The sequence below is a fragment of the Festucalex cinctus genome, chromosome 10 (genome assembly GCF_051991245.1).
Source record: "Festucalex cinctus isolate MCC-2025b chromosome 10, RoL_Fcin_1.0, whole genome shotgun sequence".
NCBI lineage: Eukaryota > Metazoa > Chordata > Actinopteri > Syngnathiformes > Syngnathidae > Festucalex > Festucalex cinctus.
In genome coordinates, this window is record NC_135420.1 from 7,684,854 (window position 1) to 7,709,352 (window position 24,499).

Below are 24,499 nucleotides of genomic sequence, written 5' to 3' on the forward strand. Positions count from 1 at the left end.
TCCGTGTCGCTAAATTATACCTTCTTCAAAACAAGTCTGTGTTTGCAGCACGGCTCCCTTTGATTTACACACCGGAAATACAGTATGTCTTTTCTTTTAACAACAGCTAGCTTGACACTCCGTTCAGGAAGCGCCGCTCCGCAAGTTGAAGCAAAAGGAAACGCGGCAAAGGGAGGCAGAGGCTGGAGGAGAGGAGGAAGAAAAGATGATGGGAGCTAAAATTATTGCTCACAAGTGACCCGCTTCTAACTACAAACCGTAGACACGCTTATAAGAAGACCGGTGCCAGTATTCGAGGATTTTACTCCCCAACGAAGATGTCAGCGTCGGCGTTATTTATCCTGGACCTGAAGGGAAAGGTAAGTTTTGAAGATGATCTAAAACACCTGCTTCAACAACAATAAAAACAAATGGTTCAATTCTTCGGATCTTATGAATTTTACAGTTATGGCAACGTTCTGTTCCCATGAAAGACAGACGTGTCAATGAGAAAAGAACTTGTCGAACTGGTTCCACGAAAAGACGAGCGCTGTTCTTGTGCAACCCGTGCAACTTGTAGTCCCTTTTCAAAGTATACAAAACAAATATTCCATGATTATTCTAAATGGTCAATTGTTTATAACCAGCACGCCGTACACCTAATAATTTCTTTACTGCTGAATTTCAATTTAATTTGTCTCAAGACCAAGACCTTATTTGACATTCGTGGTTGAATATGACCAAGTATGTGACAAATAAATAAATAAATAAATAAATAAATAAATAAATAAATAAATGAATGAATACATTTTAGAGTTTAAAAATAGGAAGAAAATTGTGATTAAATGTGGTCAATATGTTAAGAATTAAGGAAGTTATTACAGTTTAAAAATTCATAAAGCAGACAAAAATGACGACTTCTTTCAAGCTCAAAATAATACAATACCCTGTGACGAGTTTGTAAGAAAAAATAAAATAAAATTGAGAATTGTTAAGCGAAGACACCCCAACACAGTGTTCAATTGCTGAGTAATAATAATTATAATAAATCAATTATATGAACAGATTATTAACATTTTCTAAATTTAAGGCATCATCCAAATTGAATGTAACTTTGTTTGCATGATCTCAAATACCTCAGATGTTGGTATAAAGAAAGAAAAGCTACATTTCAAGACTTTTGGGGGTATCAAACTGAGTTATCTTGCCGTGCCAGTGAGAAATGTCGGAAGAACTACATGGAAATTCTCATATCGAAAACGAGGTGATAGTGGGGACTCCACTGTACGTCATATCTAAAAATAGACATGGAAAATCCATTTTTAAGCAACCAGAGCACTTTTTTTCTGAGAGGAGCTTAAACAGACCTGGCGTGATGTGATCACACAAATATGGGGTCACGAGTAATGGCGGAACAGGGTCGATTGTTACAAAGCTACCAAGTGTGCAGGTCATTCTTATAAAAACATATTCTATGAAAGAATTATTTTTTTGTATTCGTAACACAGATTTAATTCCATTTAACTGGGCTTTGAGATTTAAGATTTGTTTGCTTAGTTATCTGGATAATCCAGTTTGAGAACAGTAAAAGGTATTGACAACAAATCAGTATTCACTTAAATAAACGAGCAGTAAAGAGGACCAAGCCAGGATATTTTAATGATCAAAGGTTTTTGCTTTCTGTCTTTGCCCAGGGGCAAGTCAGTAGTAACGTCATTTTACTTTCAGTTTTCCTGACGCTTCTCTTTTTATGACCACATCTTTTTCCTCCTATGCCCCTCATTGCCGGAGTTCCTGGGCTGCAGACCTCATGGTGCTGTAACCTGCTGTGAAAACTGAAATGTCAGGCTATTGGAATCAGCACAGCCTCATTTGTTCCCACTGTCTTCTGATTGCATTTTTAATTACTGAATCTGTTCAAACCTCAGCTTGGGGTTGTAATGAGCAGTGGGATCGTCTCATTACAGTGAGAAGCACTTTGGGACTTCTTAAGCCAAACTTTTTAGCAGGGGTATTGTTAAAATTTACTTAGCAACATTGCAGTATTATAATTTGGACAAAAGGTTCTTGGTAAAGTAACTGGTTGCCTACAATGGTTGTTTTCCACGTGCACCCTGATATTGGCTGGCGACCAATCCAAGATGTACACTCTCACCTAATCTTGGATAGGCTCCAGCTCACCTACGCCCCTAGTAAGGATAAGCGCTACAGAAAATAGACGGATGACTGAATGGATGTGTGCCAACAATTCGACAAACTCAGATGTAAAAACAGAGTTGGTGGATCTGGCACAAGCTGTTGTATAAATGTGATGTGCCTTATACTGTCATTTTAATGCATGTCTCTGTCTGTAATTTCCTATAATCATTTATTGTGTTAATCAGAATTACAATTCATTGATCCATTCAACGCAATACAAGACTTTTAACTCATTTTCTACTATTGGATTAGGCATTGTGTATAAAGAATAAAAGTGCAAATACCTCTGGCATCTTTCATCCATCCATCCATTTTCTTAACCGCTTACTCCTCGCAAGGGTCGCGGAGGTGCTGGAGCCTATCCCAGGCCTTCTGGCAGTAGCCGGGGTACACCCTGAACTGGTTGCCAGCCAATCGCAGCGCTGGCATCTTATTCCCTGAATTTTCTTTTAAACCGATTAAGTATTAAAATAAGAACATACCGTGGTGAACGCCATTATCCTGGTCAAGTGATCGTGATGATGTGTCCTGTGCTACTTGTTCACTTGAATGGGAGTTTGCTAACATAATGGGAAAGAAAAGACTATCTTCTATCCCAAATACACCGCCAATTCTGTTCAGAGTAAAATCCTCAGCACGGGGTGGGACGGTGGTCTCCTAATGTGGGCTAACCCCGGGTTTTCACCGGATGCGGTTGCGGTGCGGTTGCGGTGCGGTGCGTCTTGACTGCGTGCTCCGGACGGGTCAATTTTTTTGTCAATCCACACCGGCTCCGCACAGCTGCGGTCCGGCAGCTCCGTCGCCGCCCACTTCCCAACGTGTCTCGCGGGACCGCGCGCGCGCGATCATGTGGCATTTCACAACGACAAACATACAGAAAGTCTGTGCTCAACAGAGAAGCAGAAAGAGAGGTGGACTTCTTTTGATTTAACCTTTTCTTCTTCTTCTGCTATGAGATTCCATGCAGCATCCTTTTTTTGGTTGTCCTTATAAAAAGCATGTGCCGTGTCATATATTATTTTGTGGTTTTCCACCTCCAATATAAACCTCTCCTCGTCCATGTTCGCTGGTGTCTAAACCGTGAATGAGCACATGGCCCGGCGACGCCCACGTCACGTTTTGCTGAAAAGCTTGCGAAATAGGAGCTGGCGAGTGTTTTATTCTGAAAGGTAACCGGAAATTTATTTTGAAACTGCGTCGGTCTTCCTGTCCCGCTCGATGTGTTTTGTGCTAGCTTGCCATTTGCCGGAGGCCTACCGCTGCGGCGTCCGGCAAAAATAGAAAATAGGTCTATCCTTGCGGAAGGCCTGCGGCACGCCGCAGCTGAGACGCAGTCGACACGCAACGCACCCGCAAGCGGTGTAAACTGCACCATTCGAATGAATGGAATCTAATTGCTTGCGTCGCCGGACCGCACCGCAACCGCACCGCACCGCAACCGCACCGCAACCGCATCCGGTGAAAACCCGGGGTAAGGCGTGCTTAGCACACACCATGTAGCATGGCCTGGCAGAGTAAAAGTCACCTGGATGTTTACTAGGGGTGTTAAAAAAAAAAAATCGATTCGGCGATATATCGCGATACTACATCACGCGATTCTCGAATCGATTCAATAATAGGCAAAATCGATTTTTTTTTTTTTTTTTTTTTTTTTTTTTTTAGGATTCACACCTTAAGCATGGAAGAATGTTATATGAACGGAACATTAAGCCTTAATATTTTATTTTAATGCTGTTTAAACATGAAACAGATTACAACCTCTATAAGACTGAAATTTCAGATAAATAAATAATACATTTTCATATAAATCTTACACTCTACAAGCTTACTGATTAGTATTTTCTAAATTTGAATGAAAAAAAATCGCAACAATCGACTTATAAATTCGTATCGGGATTAATCGGTATGGAATCGAATCGTGACCTGTGAATCGTGATACGAATCGAATCGTCAAGTACGAGGCAACTCACACCCCTAATGTTTACCGTCTAGGTTAGGGAGTAGGGACTATCCTCAACTTACATTTCCAAAGTGAACAATGTCAATGGAGACTTGACTGGTAATTTGAGCCTCTGTAACACAACCAACTTGCAGACATTCCCCAGTCCCCAACTTCGACTCGCTTTGAGCCGGCCGGCTGAATGTGTCCTCCCCATTGGCCAGTTTCATCTTCACTTTTGGCTGGACACAAATGTTTGGCGAGTTCTCTGTGGCTGTTCCGCTTTTGAAGAAATGCTTCTTTGCTATAAGGCATAATTCCACCTTTAATGTCCGCCGTGTGATGCAATAATTCCTCATGAGTCTCTTTGTTGTCACTGGCACTCATGTCATTCAAATTCAACGTATGGTTTACGCACGCAATACATCACGATGATCACGTGACTGTCCAAAATGGCCGATACTGTACTTAATGTAGAAATATTCATAAAAAGTACTATCAAATCATAATCACTCAACATCAAATGACAATATTTTTCAGGGAAGAGTTGAAATGAACCATTTCACAGAATAGCTGGTTAATTTTTTCATAAGTCTTGTATCCCTTTAATGACCGATGCCATTTACCGATACTGGTATAGAAATTTAAACACTCACTGATGTGTGATCACAGGTGTTCGATGCATGCATTTCCTGTTTCACTAAGGTTTTTAAGCAGGGCCTGGCCAATATAGTAATAATTTTACATCCAAGTGGGTATGCAGTTCTTTAAAATAAAAACTAACAAACATATTTTTTCAAAGCATGGTATCAGTATGGTCTTGGCATCGTCTGATGGGGCACAGCCGGGAATCGGAATCAGTATCGGAAGCCAAAAAACTGGCATCGGGCCAACACCACTATTTACAACAGTTTATTACTTCAGTTATAGAAAAAATAATTACAATACATTGTGCAATGAGATTAGTGGTATGTTTTTTTTTTAGTGGGCCGATAACAGTCCTTATTTCAAGGTATTGGCAACTCGTGACGGCAACCGACTCCAGTATCGGCCACCCTCTTATGGACGTTAAATGATCAGGAACTAGAAATTAGAAATTAAAAGAATAGAAGAGTCCCATTAATCTCGTGCAATTTTAAGGAACATGCTGTTTGGGATACACCGGTCTTTCAGCAAAAATGATCTGTCCTTGTTTTTGGGGGAAACTGTATGTAACAAGAATACTTATGGCATTGGTACTTGGCATTAGTGACTGCTCAAGAGTTGAAACACTCATACAGGTATCGGTCTGGAAAAAAAGTGTTACCGAACATCCCTTGAAGATGGTCTTCTTGATTAGGAACTGTCAGATGCTCAGGGCATTGTGAGCAGGTGCGTTGTCATGGTGAAGCAGCTACATGAGGTCCTCACACACTTGAACAAAGCCGCAGGAGCTCTTTGTAGACTTGCTTGTTGATCGTCTGACCCGCCTCAAAGGGGAGAACTCACACTTTTGTAATTATGAAATAGTATATTCATTATTCATATTGTATGTGACACCTTTCCTAAATTGTTCTAAAACATCTTTTATCCTGTAAATACAGGATATGTATTGACATGTGTACATTTAAGTAAATTTAAGGTAATTTAAGGTAATGTCAGTCTGTTGTGAAATTGTATTTTGTTTCTTTCTCGCTTGTACTTTACTCTGTTGTAGCTCTCTCTTACAGAAGCTGAGCAGTGACCTATTCATTCAATCTTTTTTTTTTTTCCCTAGCCAAGATGACAATACCTCCCTGACATTTCGTTTTCATTTATTTCCCTTTGTCTCTGTTGCATCATGCAGCACCGCCTTCTGCATTACAAAAATGGGAAACCGTGCATGATCCCTGAACTGTTGGAGCTTTGATTGCTCTGTGTTAGTTATATGGCTTTCTGTGTGTCCACACTATTGTACTGGTGTCCATTTGTCGTGATGGTGGTCTGTAATCAAAATTAACCACATTCTCACAGCTCTTTAACTGTTTTACTTCCACACATTATATATATATATATATATATATATATATATATATATATATATATATATATATATATATATATATATATATATATATATATATATATATATATAAAACTTTAACATGACAAAGGCTTTGATCATTTACGCCATCCTTGAAAACGTTCTATTTCAGCAGATTTTGTCATGTTTCATTGTAATTTCATACACATTGATCCCATTGAAAAGAGATACAATGCTGCCATCTGTTGGCCATAGATAGTGTTTTTATTTCCACAACTCATTGACCAGGCAGCTCGCGCTGCACTTAGACTTAAACTGCCCACTGATAAAAAAATAAATAAATAACCAAACCAAAAAAAAATAAACGTAGTTTACATTATTTAACGTTTATGGCGGCATACATCGTGATTTTACTTATCGTTTATTATTAAATGTTTTTGGCGGTTAAAGAGTTAATGTTTAATGTTGGTTGAATAAACATGATGTCACTCAAACACGAAACTTCACCAATAGTTAAGTTAGAGTTAAGTTATTCAAATGTTCTGCTCATATACTTCTTCATTTTTATTTGGTTCATGTTCCCTATAATATACAGCATGGTGTACATAGGTCATTGACCGATAAGGATTTTACCATATCCACCACAGCAGTTTTTTTTTTCAGTTTTTTTTTTTTCTGTTTTTTTAATAAAAATATAAAATATTTAAAATATTTATTGTTCATTACTCTTTATTAGTATCTACAATTCTACTTTTATTTACCATTTAGTACATCCATAATTTACGACATATGTGGATGCACCACATTATGTTCAACTTAATTCAAATTTATAAGGCTAACAATTAGACATCAAAACATGCATTTGTTCTTCAACTATTAATATGTTAACAATTGTTACGTGTGTACCAGATTTTAGAGAAGAACTTTGAAACTGGAGTGCTCTGATCTGTTTCCTCAACCACGCTGTAAATATTTCATGACACCATTGTGCTTCTCTAACAGTGTGCTTTGCTCTATATTCTTTTATGCTATGCATTCAGGTCTTGATCTGCCGAAACTACATGGGAAACATGGATATGAATGAGATTGACCACTTCATGCCATTCCTAATTAAGCGGGAAGAAGAGGCAGAGATGACTCCAATAATCACCCATGGCTCCTCACACTTTCTTTGGATCAAACATAACAACCTTTACTGTATCCACATAGAATTCACATTTCATTTGGGTACTTTGTTAAAATGAGTTTGTGCATTGTGTTAGAAGTTTAAAAGAATGGAGAAAATACATACACAAAGGAAACACTTTTTTCCTGCTTGACTACATTTGGGGTTTTATCACAGGGAGCATCTGGGCCTCATTTTAGTTTCATTTCATCATATATTGCAGCGGCTGCAAGAACTTAGCATCACAACACCATTATATGTTACAGTAATATTCATGTTTTATCAGTCAAACGTGTTACGTATTATTAATACAGCATGTAATTTTGGTTGTCAGTGCTATATTTCCAATCGAGTAATTGAGCCATTATAGTTCCCTGTGGCCATATTTTCATTTGCTTCAAATTAAAATCCTTGAAGATTTCAGTTTCATTTGTTAAGTTTTCAGTTTGCTTTCATCTTATACTGTAACGGTAGCATGTTTCATATTGACTCATCCATCCATGTTATCACATATTCTGCATTTTTTTTTTTCTACAAGAACTACTATTTCTTAACTGTCCTTTTTCAGTGGTGGCCATGACCAAAAAGAATGTCAATGCTGCTCTAGTGTACTCTTTCCTTTATAGAATTGTCCAGGTCAGTATCTTTTCATCATGATACATTTACATTCTCTTTATCCACAATTTGTGATTGACTGATTCAATTGCTGTTTGTTTAGCACTACTATATTTCATTTGTTTGACATTCCATTGGATAACAATACATAGCTAGGTATTCTCATGAAAACAATACATTATTAAACCAGTGAGAGGGCTTTCTCTGAATGCATTCACATATGTATTTCGTGACCACTTAGGAGAAAAAAACTCACAATACTTTCATAAATGTTTGAAGAAAAAAGGCTGAAGACATCATCTAGACCAAAAATACTTTTTCAAGAAAGTCTACGGTACTTGAAATGTTTGCTCATTGATTTAGCAAATATTGTATCCGTCCGTCCGTCCGTCCATCCATCCATCCATCCATCCATCCATTTTCTTAAACGCTTGTTCCTCACAAGGGTCGTGGGGGTGCTGGAGCCTATCCCAGTTGGCTTCTGGTAGCAGGCGTGTACCCACACCCTGAACTGGTTGCCAGCCAATCGCAGAATATTGTTTAGCTTACGGAAACATTTCTCCATTTTACAAGAGGTTTTGTATCGTTCTGTAAGAACACCAGGTTGGCTACATGTAAGAATTGCTAATAGATTATTAATAATACTGTTACTACGACTTGCAAGTAATAACCGTCCTAAATTGTCCTGTACAGTTGAAAACTGTACAGCAATGTAGCATAAAGTAAATGCTCGATTTATCGGGACCTATTTTTATGACAGGCGTCAGGCGCTCATGCGGTGGTGTATCTTCATTTCGGGCTGGGGCAAGTCTAGTTTACCGTGTTTGTGAATTTGGCAGACCATGTTCCGCCTCACTCAGTTACGGCGCACCAAGGGCATTTTTCATTTAACGCACCAACCAATTTGATGACAGAAGTAGACTAGAATACAGCTAAAAGCAGTTCTAAGTTGTGGTGTAATGCAATTATGGTGGATTTGATCGAGGCGCAGGCAGACACATTCTGAGCTCCACGGACGTGTGTGATGGTTGTATTTTATTCAGAATTACAACACTAAATAGGGCCCATCACCTGTAACTGTTTAGGTTGATTCTATCTATAGAAAAATTAATGACAATAAATCTATAATCAGTTTTGAGTGGAAATTATGAAATGCATATCGGGGAGTGCAACGTAGTGTACATGACTTGCTAGCAGACAAAGACATCAGATATGCATAGCTTTAGTTTTAGCATTTTGATTGATTTAGAAATGGCGATGGTTTTCCCATTCTTTGTAAGACACATTTTTCTACTTATTTCTCTGTGTAGGTGTTTCAGGAGTACTTTAAGGAGCTGGAGGAGGAGAGTATTCGTGACAACTTTGTGACCGTGTATGAATTGATGGACGAAGTCATGGATTTTGGATTCCCACAAACAACTGACAGCAAGATTCTACAAGAGTAAGAAACCACATTTTAATAATAGCATTTTTTTTAGTGAACATATGTATTCTGAAGTTAAATATAACAAAATCTTGTTTGTCTGCTCTCTTCGTTTTTCTTGCTGATACTTGAAGGTTGCTTATTCACATGTGATTGGTTTATAACTGACCATCTTTGTCATTAGTTCCACCTGGTCATGTTAACCACATCCAACTACTTTTGTCTCATCCAATAATAACAATTTAGGTTGTGTTGTATTTTCCTGAGCTGTACTTTATCTGTGTGATTCTTTTGAGGTCCCCTAGTTCTAGTCACTTTGTGTGCTCATTGTTTTGTGAATGTTGTTTTCCCAGGCGTGTCATTTTTGCCTTTGTTGCTACGTCCTGTGTATTTTTTTATTAGTAGTCTCAGGCAAAACTTGTTTGGAGCCTTCCTTTCTTTGTGTCGCTTGTTTACACTTGAGTACACCACACTTGCAGTAGGTTATAGTTGGTTACCTTCAGTTAAAGAAGGAAAAACCTACAACGGCAGAGGGACCTGAAGGAATTTCAGAGAAGGTAATCGTAGGTTGTGCTTTCCAGCTTGTACAAAACTTTGCTGACGTTTATTAATGTCTCTGTCAAAATACACAGCAAAAACATGCTCTAAAACAGCCACCTTGATGTCTGTGACTAATCAAAGTAACACCAAAACCCACAGTATTTCCTTGATGGGCAAGAACCTGATTTAGTCATGGTTCTCCAAAAAGTGGCGCTATCCAAATGTATAGCTTATTTGACAGTAAATAGTGTCAGAGCTTCAGAGGGTCTGTTGATTGTTTTCATTGTGTGACATAATAACTAATGACGGACGCTACAACAAATTTATCCAGGGACTGAAATGAACTGAGCCAAAGGCAGCGACTGTGCCATTCAAGCACACTGTGCTTTCGCTGTTAACAGGGTCATTTCTGTTTTCGCATGCTTAGAGAGGCAATTCTGTTCCACTATAGAATTAGTGTTTTCTCCACAGCTAGCCCACAGTACGAGCAGTGTGCTTCACTGTCAATTCACAGTACACTTTTCACCTCAATCATTGCTCAGACATTTTCTAGCAGTCACTTTATGATTCATTCTGTAGGCCGAGTGACAAATCCATGACCTGGGGGTATTCCAGTCTAAAGCTGAACTGACTTGACTTACTCTGAGATGGGAAAGTTTTGAATATCTGGCTTCAGAACAGCTAATTCGTATCAGGTCAATCAACTCAGTATTTTCACTTTGCATAAAGTGCATGGCATGCTTGCTTAACCACAAATAAATACTTCATCATCTCGATTAACCATGTCAACAGAGAAAAAAATCCTTGGAGGTGCTAATGAATCAAATGCATTCAATTTTTAGAATTTAATGAATGTTAAACGTGCCAGATATATATATATGTATATATATATATATATATATATATATATATATATATATATATATATATATATATATATATATATATATATATGTGTATATATATATATTAGGGGTGTTAAAAAAATCGATTCGGCGATATATCGCGATACTACATCGCGCGATTCTCGAATCGATTCAATAATCGATTTTTTTTTTTATTATTTATTTTTATTTTATTTTTTTTTATTTTTTTTTAGGATTCACACCTTAAGCATGGAAGAATGTTATATGAACGGAACATTAAGCCTTAATATTTTATTTTAATGCTGTTTAAACATGAAACAGATTACAACCTCTATAAGACTGAAATTTCAGATAAATAAATAATACATTTTCATATAAATCTTACACTCTACAAGCTTACTGATTAGTATTTTCTAAATTTGAATGAAAAAAAATCGCAACAATCGACTTATAAATTCGTATCGGGATTAATCGGTATCGAATCGAATTGTGACCTGTGAATCGTGATACGAATCGAATCGTCAGGTACGAGGCAATTCACACCCCTAATATATATATATATATATATATATATATATATATATATATATATATATATATATATATATATATATATATATATATATATAAATTGCGCTTCATCCATCCATCCATCCATCCATCCATCCTTCCTTCCATCCATGCATGTGCTTCTGCTTATCCGGGAACGGGTTGTGGCGACAACAGCTATAGCAGGGAAGCCCAGACTTCCCTCTCCCAGCCACTTCGTCCAGCTATATATCGGGATATTGAGTCTCTCCAGCATGCCTTGTGTCACACCTGTGCCTCAGCCAGGTGGAGCAAGCTTGGAAGTCCTCACCAGAGTGGTACCGAGGAGACGGCATGCCTACAGCGTTGTACTGTACTCTGAAACCCTAAAACTACTTTGAAAAGTCTACCTCAAAACCCAATTTTGAAACCCTATGTTGACACTTTAACCCTGCTTTGGAACCCTACTTTCAAACCGCACTTTGAAACTACTATTACTACTATGACCTCCACTATGTAGATGATGCACAGTTGGCCAGGGTGAGCACAGATCAGTGAGCACTTGGAGACTGACTTCCAACCTGATCATTCATGCCCATGTGTGTACTTCAACCTGGTTTCAGCAAGTGGAAAGTTTAGTCTTGTTTCTGCCACCAAATTGCCAGGTGCAGCGGGTGCATGTAAAAGAAAACACACTCGGTGATCAGCATGGCACAGCACAGTCTGCCAAATTCCCAAACATGCTTGAGGCTTTCACTGTCACGAAAATCAAAATATGCCTGTTTCTATGTCTACAAAAAGAACCGTTATTTATTTATTTATTTATTTATTTATTTATTTATTTATTTATGTATTTATTTATTTATACTAGATTATCAAAAGGCCATATCACAAACTTAGCTAATAGTAGGGCTAAGGGGGTCCGAAATTCAGATATTCCAAAATAGTCAGCCAAACACGTGAAGCCCAAGATAAGTGGTCGCCGCAGACCAATAGTGTGCCAGAGAGTGCATAGCAAATGATTGACATCTTATCTATCACACCTTTATGTTCCTCATTCCTACAAATGTTGACATTAGCGCACCACACACTGAACGATGTGACCAAAAGAAACGCCACAGAACTTTCACGCAGTGTGCGGGTTTGTGCAACTTAGCTTTCTTGAGTACTTAAGAAATGTTAGATCATCTGCGTTCATCCCTCTCTTCTTTTTGCTGTACACACAAATGTACCTACATAAGCAACCTCAGACTGCAGTAAATTTAACAGTTTGTGACCTTTTCATGCCCCAACCACAAGAAAAAAAAAAAAAAAACTCATCATTTCCTTTGTGCATCACATCATCATCATATCTGGTGACAGTAAACGCATAAAATTGTGTGTGGGATGTGCATATGAACATTAATGTGTAAGTGCATTATGCATGTTTGTGCATGATTGTGTCAACTATTGTTATGCTAATCTGACAGGATACTGACAAGTCCCATTGCATATACTGTAACTTCATTAGCATTTCTGAGCAACATTTGGGACCAAACACAACAAAAACTCTATACCCCAAACTGGCAGGTTCATTCTATACCTTTGATCTCTCAGAACTCCACAAGCTTGGTTTGTGTCAACACGCAAACAAAACGCCCATGTAGGATCAACTGAGGCAAAGGATTCAGAAAGATGTTTTTTGAACAATTACTTCCAGTAGATGATGCTGTTATAGATGACGCTGGTGAAGGAGAGCTCGAGACATAATTGGAAAGGGACACATGAAGGTTGGATTTGGTGTGGTTAAATCTTTATAGAATAACAAATTTAGATGCATTTAGTCTGAATTATGCAATAATGGCCGCTCTCGGCCTTCTGTGCTCACCTTAACACTATCAGTAGCATTGACCTGTATTATATCCAGAACTGTAATATTTGATTCAGTGAACTGTATTAATTTTTTTTCCAAAATATATATTGCCATAATTAATTTAATTAAAAATGTGACAGTGTTTCCTGGTTGCCCAAAACAACATTTTAAAGTAAGGTCTTATTTTTTGGTCTCTTAATGATTTTTTTTTTTTTGTAATCTAATAAAAGGAATCCATACAATGCAATAACAGTTTATGCAAATCACAAATATTTAATTACACATATCAGTAATCTTTACAGTGCCAATTACTCTGAAGCAAAAATAATTTTAACATAAAATTATAGATGGGCGGCACGGTGAATGAGTGGTTAGCACATCCGCTTCGCAGTACTGAGAACGCAGGATTGAGTCCAGGCTACGGCCTTCCTGGGTGGAGTTTGCATGTTCTCCCCGTTCCTGCGTGGGTTTTCTCCGGGCACTCCGGTCTCCTCCCGCATTCCAAAGACATTTATGGCAAGTTAATTTGGTGCTCTGAATTGTCCCTAGGTGTGCTTGTGAATGTGGATGGTTGTTCGTCTCTGTGTGCCCTGCGATTATCTGGCAACCAATTCAGGGTGTCCTCTGCCTCCTGCCCGAAGCTAGCTGGGATAGGTTCCAGCACCCTGCAACCCTTGTGAGGAATAAGCGGTTAAGATAGCTTCTTGATCGACTAGCACGTTACAATAAAAATAGAATTTCTGTTTTTATTGACTTCCAATTAAAGGAGAATTCAGTTAATGACTAATCACTCACAACCTGAGCCCTATCTCATTTTGCTGCTCAATTCATATTCCACAAACACAATATTAATCAGAATTCTGTGTTTAGACTAGTAAGGGTGCATACAACATATTATAAGGGGTTGACTTCCTCTTTAAGGCTTGTTTGTTAATGTCAAAAGAAATGACATTGTTTCTCAAGAAGCGATTATAGTGCTGTATACGCCACGTTGTTGTGCTGATTAGAAACCAGCATTATTTTCTTTTGTTTCTTTTAGGTACATTACCCAGCAGGGTCACAAACTCGAGATTGGGGCTGTTCGACCTCCTGCCACTGTCACCAATGCTGTATCTTGGAGGTCAGAGGGCATCAAGTACCGGAAGAATGAAGTTTTTATGGATGTCATTGAGTCTGTAAATCTACTGGTGAGGACACATTTTTTTGTGTGTGTGTTTTTGATTCAATGTTATGAAACAGTCCATTGGAGTGAAAGTGAATAGTTTTTTGATGGGAGAACTGAAATGTGTGAATTGTCAGGAAACCCTCAGCCAATGTAGATACAGAACCACAGCCACAAATTCGACCACAAAATACAAATGTAAACCTAGTTAAACTTCAATCTTCTTAATTGTCTTATCATTATAAGCAGAAGTTTATCTGCGCATGGCATTCAGTTTAACGCGTTAATCTATCCATCCACCAATTTTCTTTTCAGTGCTTAACGCAAAAATATTCATACTAAGTGCTATAAAATCATAATCGCTCAACATAAATTGACATTTTTTTTTCAAGGAAGAGTTGAAATTAACCATTTCACAGAATAGAGAGAGCGTACAAAGTACCGAAAATTGGTACCATTGAGTACCGGTATTGATTCCCAGGTACCGAATATTGGATCAGTACTGTTTAAAATGTGAAAGGTACCCATCCCTAACTGACAGGGAGTCTGACGAATCACGACGAGTGTGCGCTAGATCACTCGGGAGCTCCAAACAGCAAGTCCTAACAAGACCAACCCACCCCTGGCAGTTCAAGGTATACCAAAAGTTGATACTGTAGCCCCAGTTCCTCTGTGGGTTTGAGTTGCTATGACCCAGGTATTGTAGCTTTAGAACTTTGTTAACCTCTCTTTCTAACTTCTATCTTTTCCTGATTACCAGTTTGTTACTAGTCTAGCTCAAAAACCACCACAGTTATTATCAGTTCATCTCATGCCATCCATACACCGAACCTCAGCTTGTGGAAGTTTAGACTCAACTTTGTTCAAAACATTTTTAAACAAAATTGAAGTTTAGATTATTTTTTTTAAATAATGCATGGCCTAATTGGTTTGTTGATGTGCTTAAACGTTTTGTTTTGAATTTCATTTATGAAGCACACAAATGTGGATTTCACATCTTCTCTTCTTGGTGTATTCAATTGATTAGTCATGCACTACAATTGTGTTATGTCCTAGAATTCAAATTCTTTGTTTGGGGACCTTTAGCTAATATGAGATTAAAATAGATTAATTTTTTAAAATCCTGTAATTAATTAGATTAACTTTTTAATCACCGGACAGCACTAAAATTTATAAAGTAATAGTAGCCCATTACAATCTTGTGAAATGATTTTCTGTATATTATCACTCATTGCTTCATGTCATATTGACACCTTCAAATAATAATAATAATAATAATAATAATAATAATAACTTTTCCAAAAAAGTGACTTAGGCAATTATTTTAAGATGGTGGCAATATGGTGTAAAGAGGTGGACCTGAAATGTACAACACGGGTCACTAAAGCCCTAAATACAAGTCCAATGTAAAACCTGCAGAAAGGATTGTACAATAGGCTGAGAACCCTATGCAGTCAGGGCCAAAAATATTGCCAGCATTTGCCACCCCTGTGCTTCTGTCATATAATGCATAACTTGCTGTAGAAAATTTGAGCAATCACAAATGTTTATTTATTTTGTTTGTACTGGAACAACACAAAAAAGTAGAGGAAAACCCAATCTGATCATTCTACAGATAATTCCAAATATGAAGCGAACACAATTATTAACACCTTATCAAAATTGTAAGAAATAATTGTATTGCACTCATTCGGCTTTAATTTGTAATTAAACAATACCTGTGGTTAGTGACAACTGGAAATTTAGAAACCACACTTGCAGCCAATTAAAACGAAGGTTTCAAAACATTATTAAATTGCTGATTGTGTTTGGAGGTTTTAGCAAATATGTTTTGGAGCGTGATAAAAGGTTGATTGGGGTATTCTGTTGTCATGTTGATGGAAATGTTTTTTTTTCTTACTAATTTATGATTCCTTATAATGTGTTTTTCTTAAAGGTGAATGCCACTGGCAGTGTCCTGCGAAGTGAAATAGTGGGCTGCATTAAGCTTAAAGTGATCCTTTCAGGGATGCCTGAGCTTCGACTGGGCCTTAATGACAAAGTGCTGTTTGAAATCACAGGCAGTAAGTAACAGCCGATAAGTGTCAGTATCTTCAGGCATTTATACTGAATATGGAGACCAGTTTTGTCATTCAGTGGCTTTCAACGGTCATCACCCACAATCATCATGATGTCTGCCTCCTTTTTAAGTTGAGGCGGCTTGAAGTATACCAGCGTGGTGCAAGAATTCCGTCCTTTTTACCCTGTGTCGGTGTTTTGACCCTTCCCTGGTAACAGCCCTGGAGGTAGTTAAAGATCTGGAATGAACACGATGTGTTTTACAAGACACTAAATTTATTATTGTTTAAAGTAATTAATGGGTGATGAAGATCAAACAGAAACACTGACAAATTGTGACAGTAAAACAAGCTGAATTTTGATGCAAATGTGTGTTTTCCATGTTTGGAGTGTGGCAGAGCCAATGCACAATTTTCATCATTTAACACTGCCCCCTTCTGGACATGGTCTGCAAATACAGGAAGCTGAGTCACTTCATTCTATTATCCTTTGTTGAAAGACTTGCACTTAGAGTGAAACCGTAGCTTTACAATACTTTGCATAAAAATGGTATGTGGTTATGACGATTACTCATCATATAATTTAATTCTGTTGAGTTTGACTCAAAATATTTTAACATGATTATGAGCAGATATACAGTAAAATTAACCACAACCTATTACAGTCAAATATCATTAGAAGACACTGTGGTTCATTTTTCTTCTGGTTATTTTGATGTTGTTCTGTGTTAAAACCCTGAGACCAGGTGAGAAGGACCAAACAGAACCACGAGGGACACTGTCACATCTTTTGCTTCCCTCTATAGCTTATACACACATGCACAGACTTGTCTGTTGTCATTGACCCTCAGGTCCAAGCAGTGACAGAACATGTCTCAAATGACTTCTACCTTCCACCTTTGCCAGGATGCTCAATGCCTTTGCGAGTTAGTAGCAGACAGATTGAATGGAACAGAGAAAGAGAGAATCGATTTGAATGTGTTGCCCTGATTTGCATTCATGAAAAGAGCAGCTCCAAATCCGTCACTCAAAAGGTGGCATTGCGCATGTACAGTATGCTTCCAAAAAATGAAACATGCACCTTAATCCTGTGTATATGCAAACATCCTTGTTCGAGAAGCAAGATTAATCAAACACATTTTCGCTGACTTAAAATGGGGGGATTTAACTGAAGGCTCAGTGGCCCACAGTTGTTTCAGCAATTTTCTGCCACTCAGCACTCAACATCATCCACAGCAGAGGCGAACATTGGATTTATTATTCCAACAGAATATGGGTGCTATTAAAGAGGTTACTTTTTACCAACTTTAATTCGTTAAGATCGCGCCACAATCTACTTATGAGCGTCAATGTCTGGAAAGAACAACACAATCTGCTGAGTTTTGCCTCAATATGCCTTTTCATACTATTACCATTATTAGAAGGAGATTAATTGAGAAGCAGAAAATGGAACATTACTGTATGTGTGTCATTTTTAGTCTTAAATTGCAAGTTTACACACAGTGGTAATGTTTTGATATGGAAGTGGTGGGACCAAAAGGTGGAGAAACCAGACAGGAAGAGGACTGACAGGAATGAGAATAATTTTATTGACTGGAACTAAATAAAGGACTGGATGGAACGTGGATTGACTGGGCATGATGTGAGAGAGGAAGACTTGACTTAGCATGACGTGAGAGGCTGGAGTAGACGTGGAGATTGGAGTAGACGACTTGAGAGGCTGGAGTAGACGTGGAGACTGGAGTAGACGAGGAGACATGAAGACTTGGAGACTAGAGGAGACGTGAGACTGGAGGAGACGTGGAGACTAGAGGAGATGTGGAGATTAGAGGAGACGTGGAGACTTGACCAGACGTTGAAAAACTTGACCAGACTTAAATAAACTTGACCAGACTTGATTAAACTTGACCAGAAGTAGATCAACTTGAGCAGACTTAAATAAACTTGACCAGACTTGATTAAACTTGACCAGACGTAGATAAACTTGACCAGACTTAGATAAATTTGACCAGACTTAGATAAACTTGACCAGTCTTAGATAAACTTGACCAGACTTAAATAAACTTGACCAGACTAGATTAAAGTTGACCAGATGTAGATAAACTTGACTAAACTTAGATAAACTTGACCAGACTTAAATAAACTTGACCAGACGTAGATGACCTTGACTAAACACCACACCACACCACACGTGAAACAAACACCACTCCCTAAATACAAACACTAGCGAGCCACTACCAATACACAGCTGGGAAACACAGCAGGCAGAGGGCACCAATTAGCAACACACATTGGGAAGGGGGATGACACACAGGTGGACCTACTCAGACATAACGAAACAGGGGAAACACACAAGAACACCAGACAACCATCACTCTCACCAAAATAACACAAAACCCAACTCAAAACTGAAACACAACAGGTAACTTACTAACCATAACGGAAACTATGCAGAATAATGCCAATGTTAATCAGACTTCACCTTCCGCAAGTGTCTTAGACATCATCAGATAAGATCGGTAGAGGGATGGACACAAAGCATAGCGGATGTAATGTCATATATTGACATATCAAGCCAATATTGTGTATGGCAGTAAAATATTCAGAAATATATTCTCGTTGTCAAGAATGGAGATTAACAATAGAGGTGTGTTTGTGTGGTTATGAAGGTACATTGTGGCTGGCTTGACAGCTAAATACAGTAATTAGACAGAAAGGCAGATGGTAGCAGGCTGTGTATGATGATTGTGTGTGTATACCAGCTCATCTTCAGAGCGTCATTAAATGAAGTAAATCATAATGACTGCCTGAATACATGAAAAATGATGTTAGTTAAGGCTAAAGCAAGAGAGAGAGAGAGAGAGAGAGAGAGAGAGAGAGAGAGAGAGAGAGAGAGAAACCTTGTTTTGAATGAGTAAATCCCCTCACTTTTGTTTCTGTCTTAGGAGAGAAGAGTAAAAGCGTGGAGCTTGAAGATGTAAAGTTCCATCAGTGTGTCCGTCTGTCGCGTTTCCAGAATGACCGCACAATTTCTTTCATTCCACCTGATGGCGAAAGTGAGCTCATGTCCTACCGGCTCAACACAATGGTGAGCAAGACTCTCACAAATATGTATACACGTGGTGGTGGTATGTCTAGATTGTATTGCCTTTCCACACTGTGGTCCTGGTCAAAATGTCCACTCCAGGATTGCATGTGTGTGTTTTTTTAAATTTTTTTATTGAAATAGAGGTTTTTGTTCAGTGCTTATTTTTTTTCCAAGGTTTATCATTCATATCTGTAGATATCCAGACCACCCCTCCGACCTTGCCACTCTTTCTATCCATTTGACAGGTGAAGCCACTCATATGGATCGAGAGCGTGATCGAGAAGTTCTCCCACAGCCGTGTTGAGATCAAGGTGAAGGTAATGACAAGTATAAAGTAACACAAACATTACAAGGGTTCCTATCCACTTACAAATCCTCCCTCCTTTTGCGTATCCATGACCCCGGGTTTTCACTGGATGCGGTTGCGGTGCGGTTGCGGTGCGGTGCGTCTTGACTGCGTGCTCCGGACGGGTCAATTTTTTTGTCAATCCACACCGGCTCCGCACAGCTGCGGTCCGGCAGCACCGTCGCCGCCCACTTCCCAACGTGTCTCGCGGGACCGCGCGCGCGCGATCATGTGGCATTTCACAACGAGAGGTGGACTTCTTTTGATTTAACATTTTCTTCTTCTTCTGCTATGAGATTCCATGCAGCATCCATTTTTTGGTTGTCCTTGTAAAGTATATTAATAACGAGAGTCGGGTCAGTGCGGGTCCACTCTTTATTTCTGTCTTCCCCGTCCGGCTGCCGCTCAGTACGGCAAGCGAGACGGGCACAACAAGCAATCGCGAACATCAAACTCACAATACATTACAGTCCTTATAAAAAGGATGTGCCGTGTCATATATTATTTTGTGGTTTTCCACCTCCAATATAAACCTCTCCTCGTCCATGTTCGCTGGTGTCTAAACCGTGAATGAGCACATGGCCCGGCGACGCCCACGTCACGTTTTGCTGAAAAACTTGAGAAATAGGAGCTGGCGAGTGTTTTATTCTGAAAGGTAAACGGAAATTTATTTTGAAACTGCCTCGGTCTTCCTGTCCCGCTCGATGTGTTTTGTGCTAGCTTGCCATTTGCCGGAGGCCTACCGCTGCGGCGTCCGGCAAAAATAGAAAATAGGTCTATCCTTGCGGAAGGCTTGCGGCACGCCGCAGGCCTTCCGCAGTCGACACGCAACGCACCCGCAAGCGGTGTAAACTGCACCATTCGAATGAATGGAATCTAATTGCTTGCGTCGCCGGACCGCACCGCAACCGCACCGCAACCGCACCGCAACCGCAACCGGTGAAAACCCGGGGTGACACATGGTTTGTTAAAAAAAAAAAAAAAAAATGCCTATGTGAATGCTTTACTTTTTCTGTAAAGTTGTGTTATGGCATTTGGTTGACCGTCTGTTTATCATTGCAGGCTCGTAGTCAGTTCAAGAGCCGATCAACTGCCAACAATGTGTCCATTTTGGTGCCAGTGCCCAGTGATGCCGACTCACCAAAGTTCAAGACCAGCACAGGCAGTGCCAAGTGGATGCCTGAGAAGAATGTGGTGCAATGGAACATCAAATCTTTCCCTGTTAGTGCACATCCTTTCATTCTTTAGAATACATTACATGCTGGATTGTAAAGTGCAAAAACATCACTAAGATATTTTCTTTAAAACACATACACATATTTCTATGCATTGTTCTTTTTTTTTTACTTGTTTTGATGAGGACAAGACTGTGTGGTTGTGTTTTGCCTGCATCATTTGGTTCAAGTTGGTTGTGTGCCCAGAAAAATAGGTCAGATACCTGAATATCCTGAATGAGCAGGTTTCTTTTTCTTCTCTGGTGGCACACATTCAAGATGACGCTGCCAGGATTCATGATGCAGGATTCCTGGAGCATGTGAAATCATTTTCACACACGGATGAGCAACCATGAAGTTCAAAACTTCACACCCTTTAACATTTGGCGGATATTCTAGGAAAGACTTTATGCTGTACAGTGAATATCTACATAACATTTTGACGTAAAGTAATGCTTGGTGGACAGTGTTGTGTAATAATGGATCAGATGTATTAAGAACGTCCTTTCTTTTCTGTCCACGTGTCTGCAGGGTGGCAAGGAGTATATTATGCGGGCACACTTTGGGCTACCCAGTGTGGAGAGTGATGAGTTGGACGCAAAACGACCAATCATCGTTAACTTTGAGATACCCTATTTTACTGTGTCTGGCATTCAGGTGCGAGTCTGTGTTAGCAAAAAATATCTATTACCTTTGTTCCAGTACAATTCACATTTTGTTTTTTGTGCTAAGGTGCGTTACCTAAAGATTATAGAAAAGAGTGGTTACCAAGCCTTGCCTTGGGTGCGCTACATCACGCAAAGTGGAGGTAAGAACACACTTAAATAGTTGCTTACTGACACAAGTAAACCATTCTGAGCCTTTGCTTAGTTAAAATTTTGTAAAAATGATGATGTGTCATGTTTGTTTATTTTATAGCTCTTACCGTGTAAGAGGTTTATGCATGAGCCAAGGAAAAGGAAGTTAAAAGGATATTTCATACCACTAGTAAAGCTTTCATTATTTTCCTGAGAGTTATGTATTTAAAAATATCTAGCTGACCGGTAGGTCAGCTTTTTACATACCACACTTCCTGAGCGTTGAAATAGCATCCTGAGCTTTGCAGGTCATGACTTTAGCGCACTGGTAGCACTCTGTGCTCCAAAACCGTAGACATGGTGGTGGCATGGATTCGATAAAAAAAAAAAAAAAAAAAAAAAGTAAGACTTAAAAAGAGAGTTATGTTTTTTTGTTTTATTTTCTACCCATACACAGGAGGCATATATTAAAATAGTTCTGACGTATGGCTTCTATGAGTAAACTTTGGTGATCAATTAAGTACCTCAAGGCCAGTGTCCTTTTTTGGAAATCAAAATATGGCCACCCTATGCTATGAGAATAATTCGAACAATTCCAAGTCTGTGGTACAGATATATATATGTATATATATGTGTGTGTATGAACCTGAAGCATATTATTCCAAAGTCTTTTGAGTTCCACTGTATCTTGATCAGACATTCAGAATGTTATAATTTTAATTATTTGTGCTATTAAAAACATAGTCCACTAAGCACAATGTTTGATTAAAGAAACAACAACAATTTCATTTTAATGTGAGTTTTTGGAGTTCAAGTTGACAGAATTAGAGGCACTGTTGGAACTAGTGTTGTTCCGATATCGTTTTTTGGCCCCCGATACCGATACCCAGCTTTGCAGTATCGGCCGATGCCGATACCATACCGATACTTGAGGTTTTTTTTCCTCAACATGAAAAAGCTGTCCTGCCATTGGTTCAGAGTATTCAAGGGCCAATAGGATATCTTAGATCGGCATGCAGTGAACATGTCACATACCAGTGAATGTCGTGCACCAGCAAGACGCAAGATGCTGCATCCAAAATCCTATTTTAGCGTTGGAATTAATGGTATCGGCATGTTACTTGTGAGTAGTCACCGATACCGATACCACTGTTTTAATGCAGTATCGGCACCTCTGCCGATACCAGTATCAGTCTCGGAAGAACACTAAAATCTAATGTACATAACAGATTTTGCACAATATATACATTTGGGCACATCTGATTTACATTACATTACATATAGTGTTGTTCCGATACCAGTACTGGTATCGGCAGAGGCCCCGATACTGCATTAAAACAGTGGTATCGGTATCAGTAACTACTAACAAGTAAGATGCCAATACCATTAATTCCAACGCTAATATAGGATTTTGGATGCAGCATCTTGTGTCTTGCTCGTGCACGACATTCACTGATATGTGACATGTTCACTGCATGCCAATCTAAGATATCCTATTGGCCCTTGAATGCTCTGAACCAATGGCAGGACAGCTTTTTCATGTCGAGGAAAAAAAACCTTAGGTATCGGTATGGTATCGGCATCGGCCGATATTGCAAAGCTGGGTATCGGTATCGGGAGCCAAAAACGGTATCGGAACAACCCTAATTACATGCTAGTTATTTCGTTTCCAATGACCATTTTCACCAATGTCTTTCCTTTCACCGTTGCCTAAGAGGAGTCATTATTGAGTATTTGATTTAGTGAGCCAACACTACAGCCAGTATGAGTGTAAATCTTGTTAAAGGATTTGATGTTGCCAATGATTGGATGTGCAGGAGTGATGATGGGGACAAAAGCTATGTGTTTATGCTTTGCTGTTACATCTGTTGGCAGATTACCAGCTCCGGACAAACTAAAGGGCGAAGATGCTGCTAGACGAATGGCGCTGTGTGTCTTCCTCCCTTGTCCTTATGTCTCCTAGCTTTTTACTGTGTGTGTTGGGACAGCATGACCATTATGCCTCATTTTGGGCAAAAACATATTTTACTTTTACACCACAAGTCCACTTCCAGTGAATTTATATTGGAAGCTTTTCCTTTTTTTCTAATTCACTTGGATGTTAATTCTCAGCAACATAATCTTTGATGAGCAACAGCAATAGATGACTGCCAGCCAATGGATAACAACATTGCCAAATGTTTGCATTATTTATTTCTTTATCGTGGAAAGCTTTAGCATTTTATAATTTGGTTGTGTTTTATTTTAATTTTATTTTTTTACCCTCTGAGGCAGTATACTGCATTTATCAGAGCCCCTGCATTCTATGTTAATTGCCTTAAATCAATTTTTGATATATCACATCACAACTAGCACTGTGAACATAATCCTCAGTCAAGTGAAGCCTACAGCAGGCGGCAGGTCAATGATTAATGAGTGACAATATTGCCTGCGACTGTGACAGGGTAATATTACACCACTGACGGCCCCACAGAGCATGTAACCTTGTCCTGGAACTCAAAATCCACTTGCAGCTTCGACAAGTCTGAAAGAGTCAATTGGATGCAAAATATGCTGTTGTTGTTTATAATAAACACTAGTTCCCATTTTGAAGTACAGTGTTGTTCAGTTTCTCATAGTAGCACACACACTGTCACATTGTACTTTTTGCACTTTAGTTCAGCTGCTGAATGATTTTATCATTTAATCTAATGCTGTTTAATACAAAACTCTTGACCAGTCATTCGT

At 38.9% G+C, this 24,499-nt stretch overlaps 1 protein-coding gene across 1 annotated transcript; it reads left to right on the plus strand.

The window, feature by feature from the left end:
- The first annotated feature begins 90 nt into the window (after positions 1 to 90).
- On the plus strand, positions 91 to 24,364 carry ap1m3 (adaptor related protein complex 1 subunit mu 3). The gene is made up of 12 exons (XM_077534416.1): positions 91 to 359; positions 7,160 to 7,316; positions 7,853 to 7,920; positions 9,210 to 9,340; positions 14,148 to 14,295; positions 16,207 to 16,333; positions 19,273 to 19,415; positions 19,661 to 19,732; positions 20,824 to 20,982; positions 21,507 to 21,632; positions 21,708 to 21,783; positions 23,648 to 24,364. The coding sequence occupies exons 1-12, from the start codon at positions 318 to 320 to the stop codon at positions 23,668 to 23,670; spliced, it is 1,272 nt and encodes a 423-aa protein (XP_077390542.1). The 5' UTR covers positions 91 to 317; the 3' UTR covers positions 23,671 to 24,364.
- Positions 24,365 to 24,499: the final 135 nt, after the last annotated feature.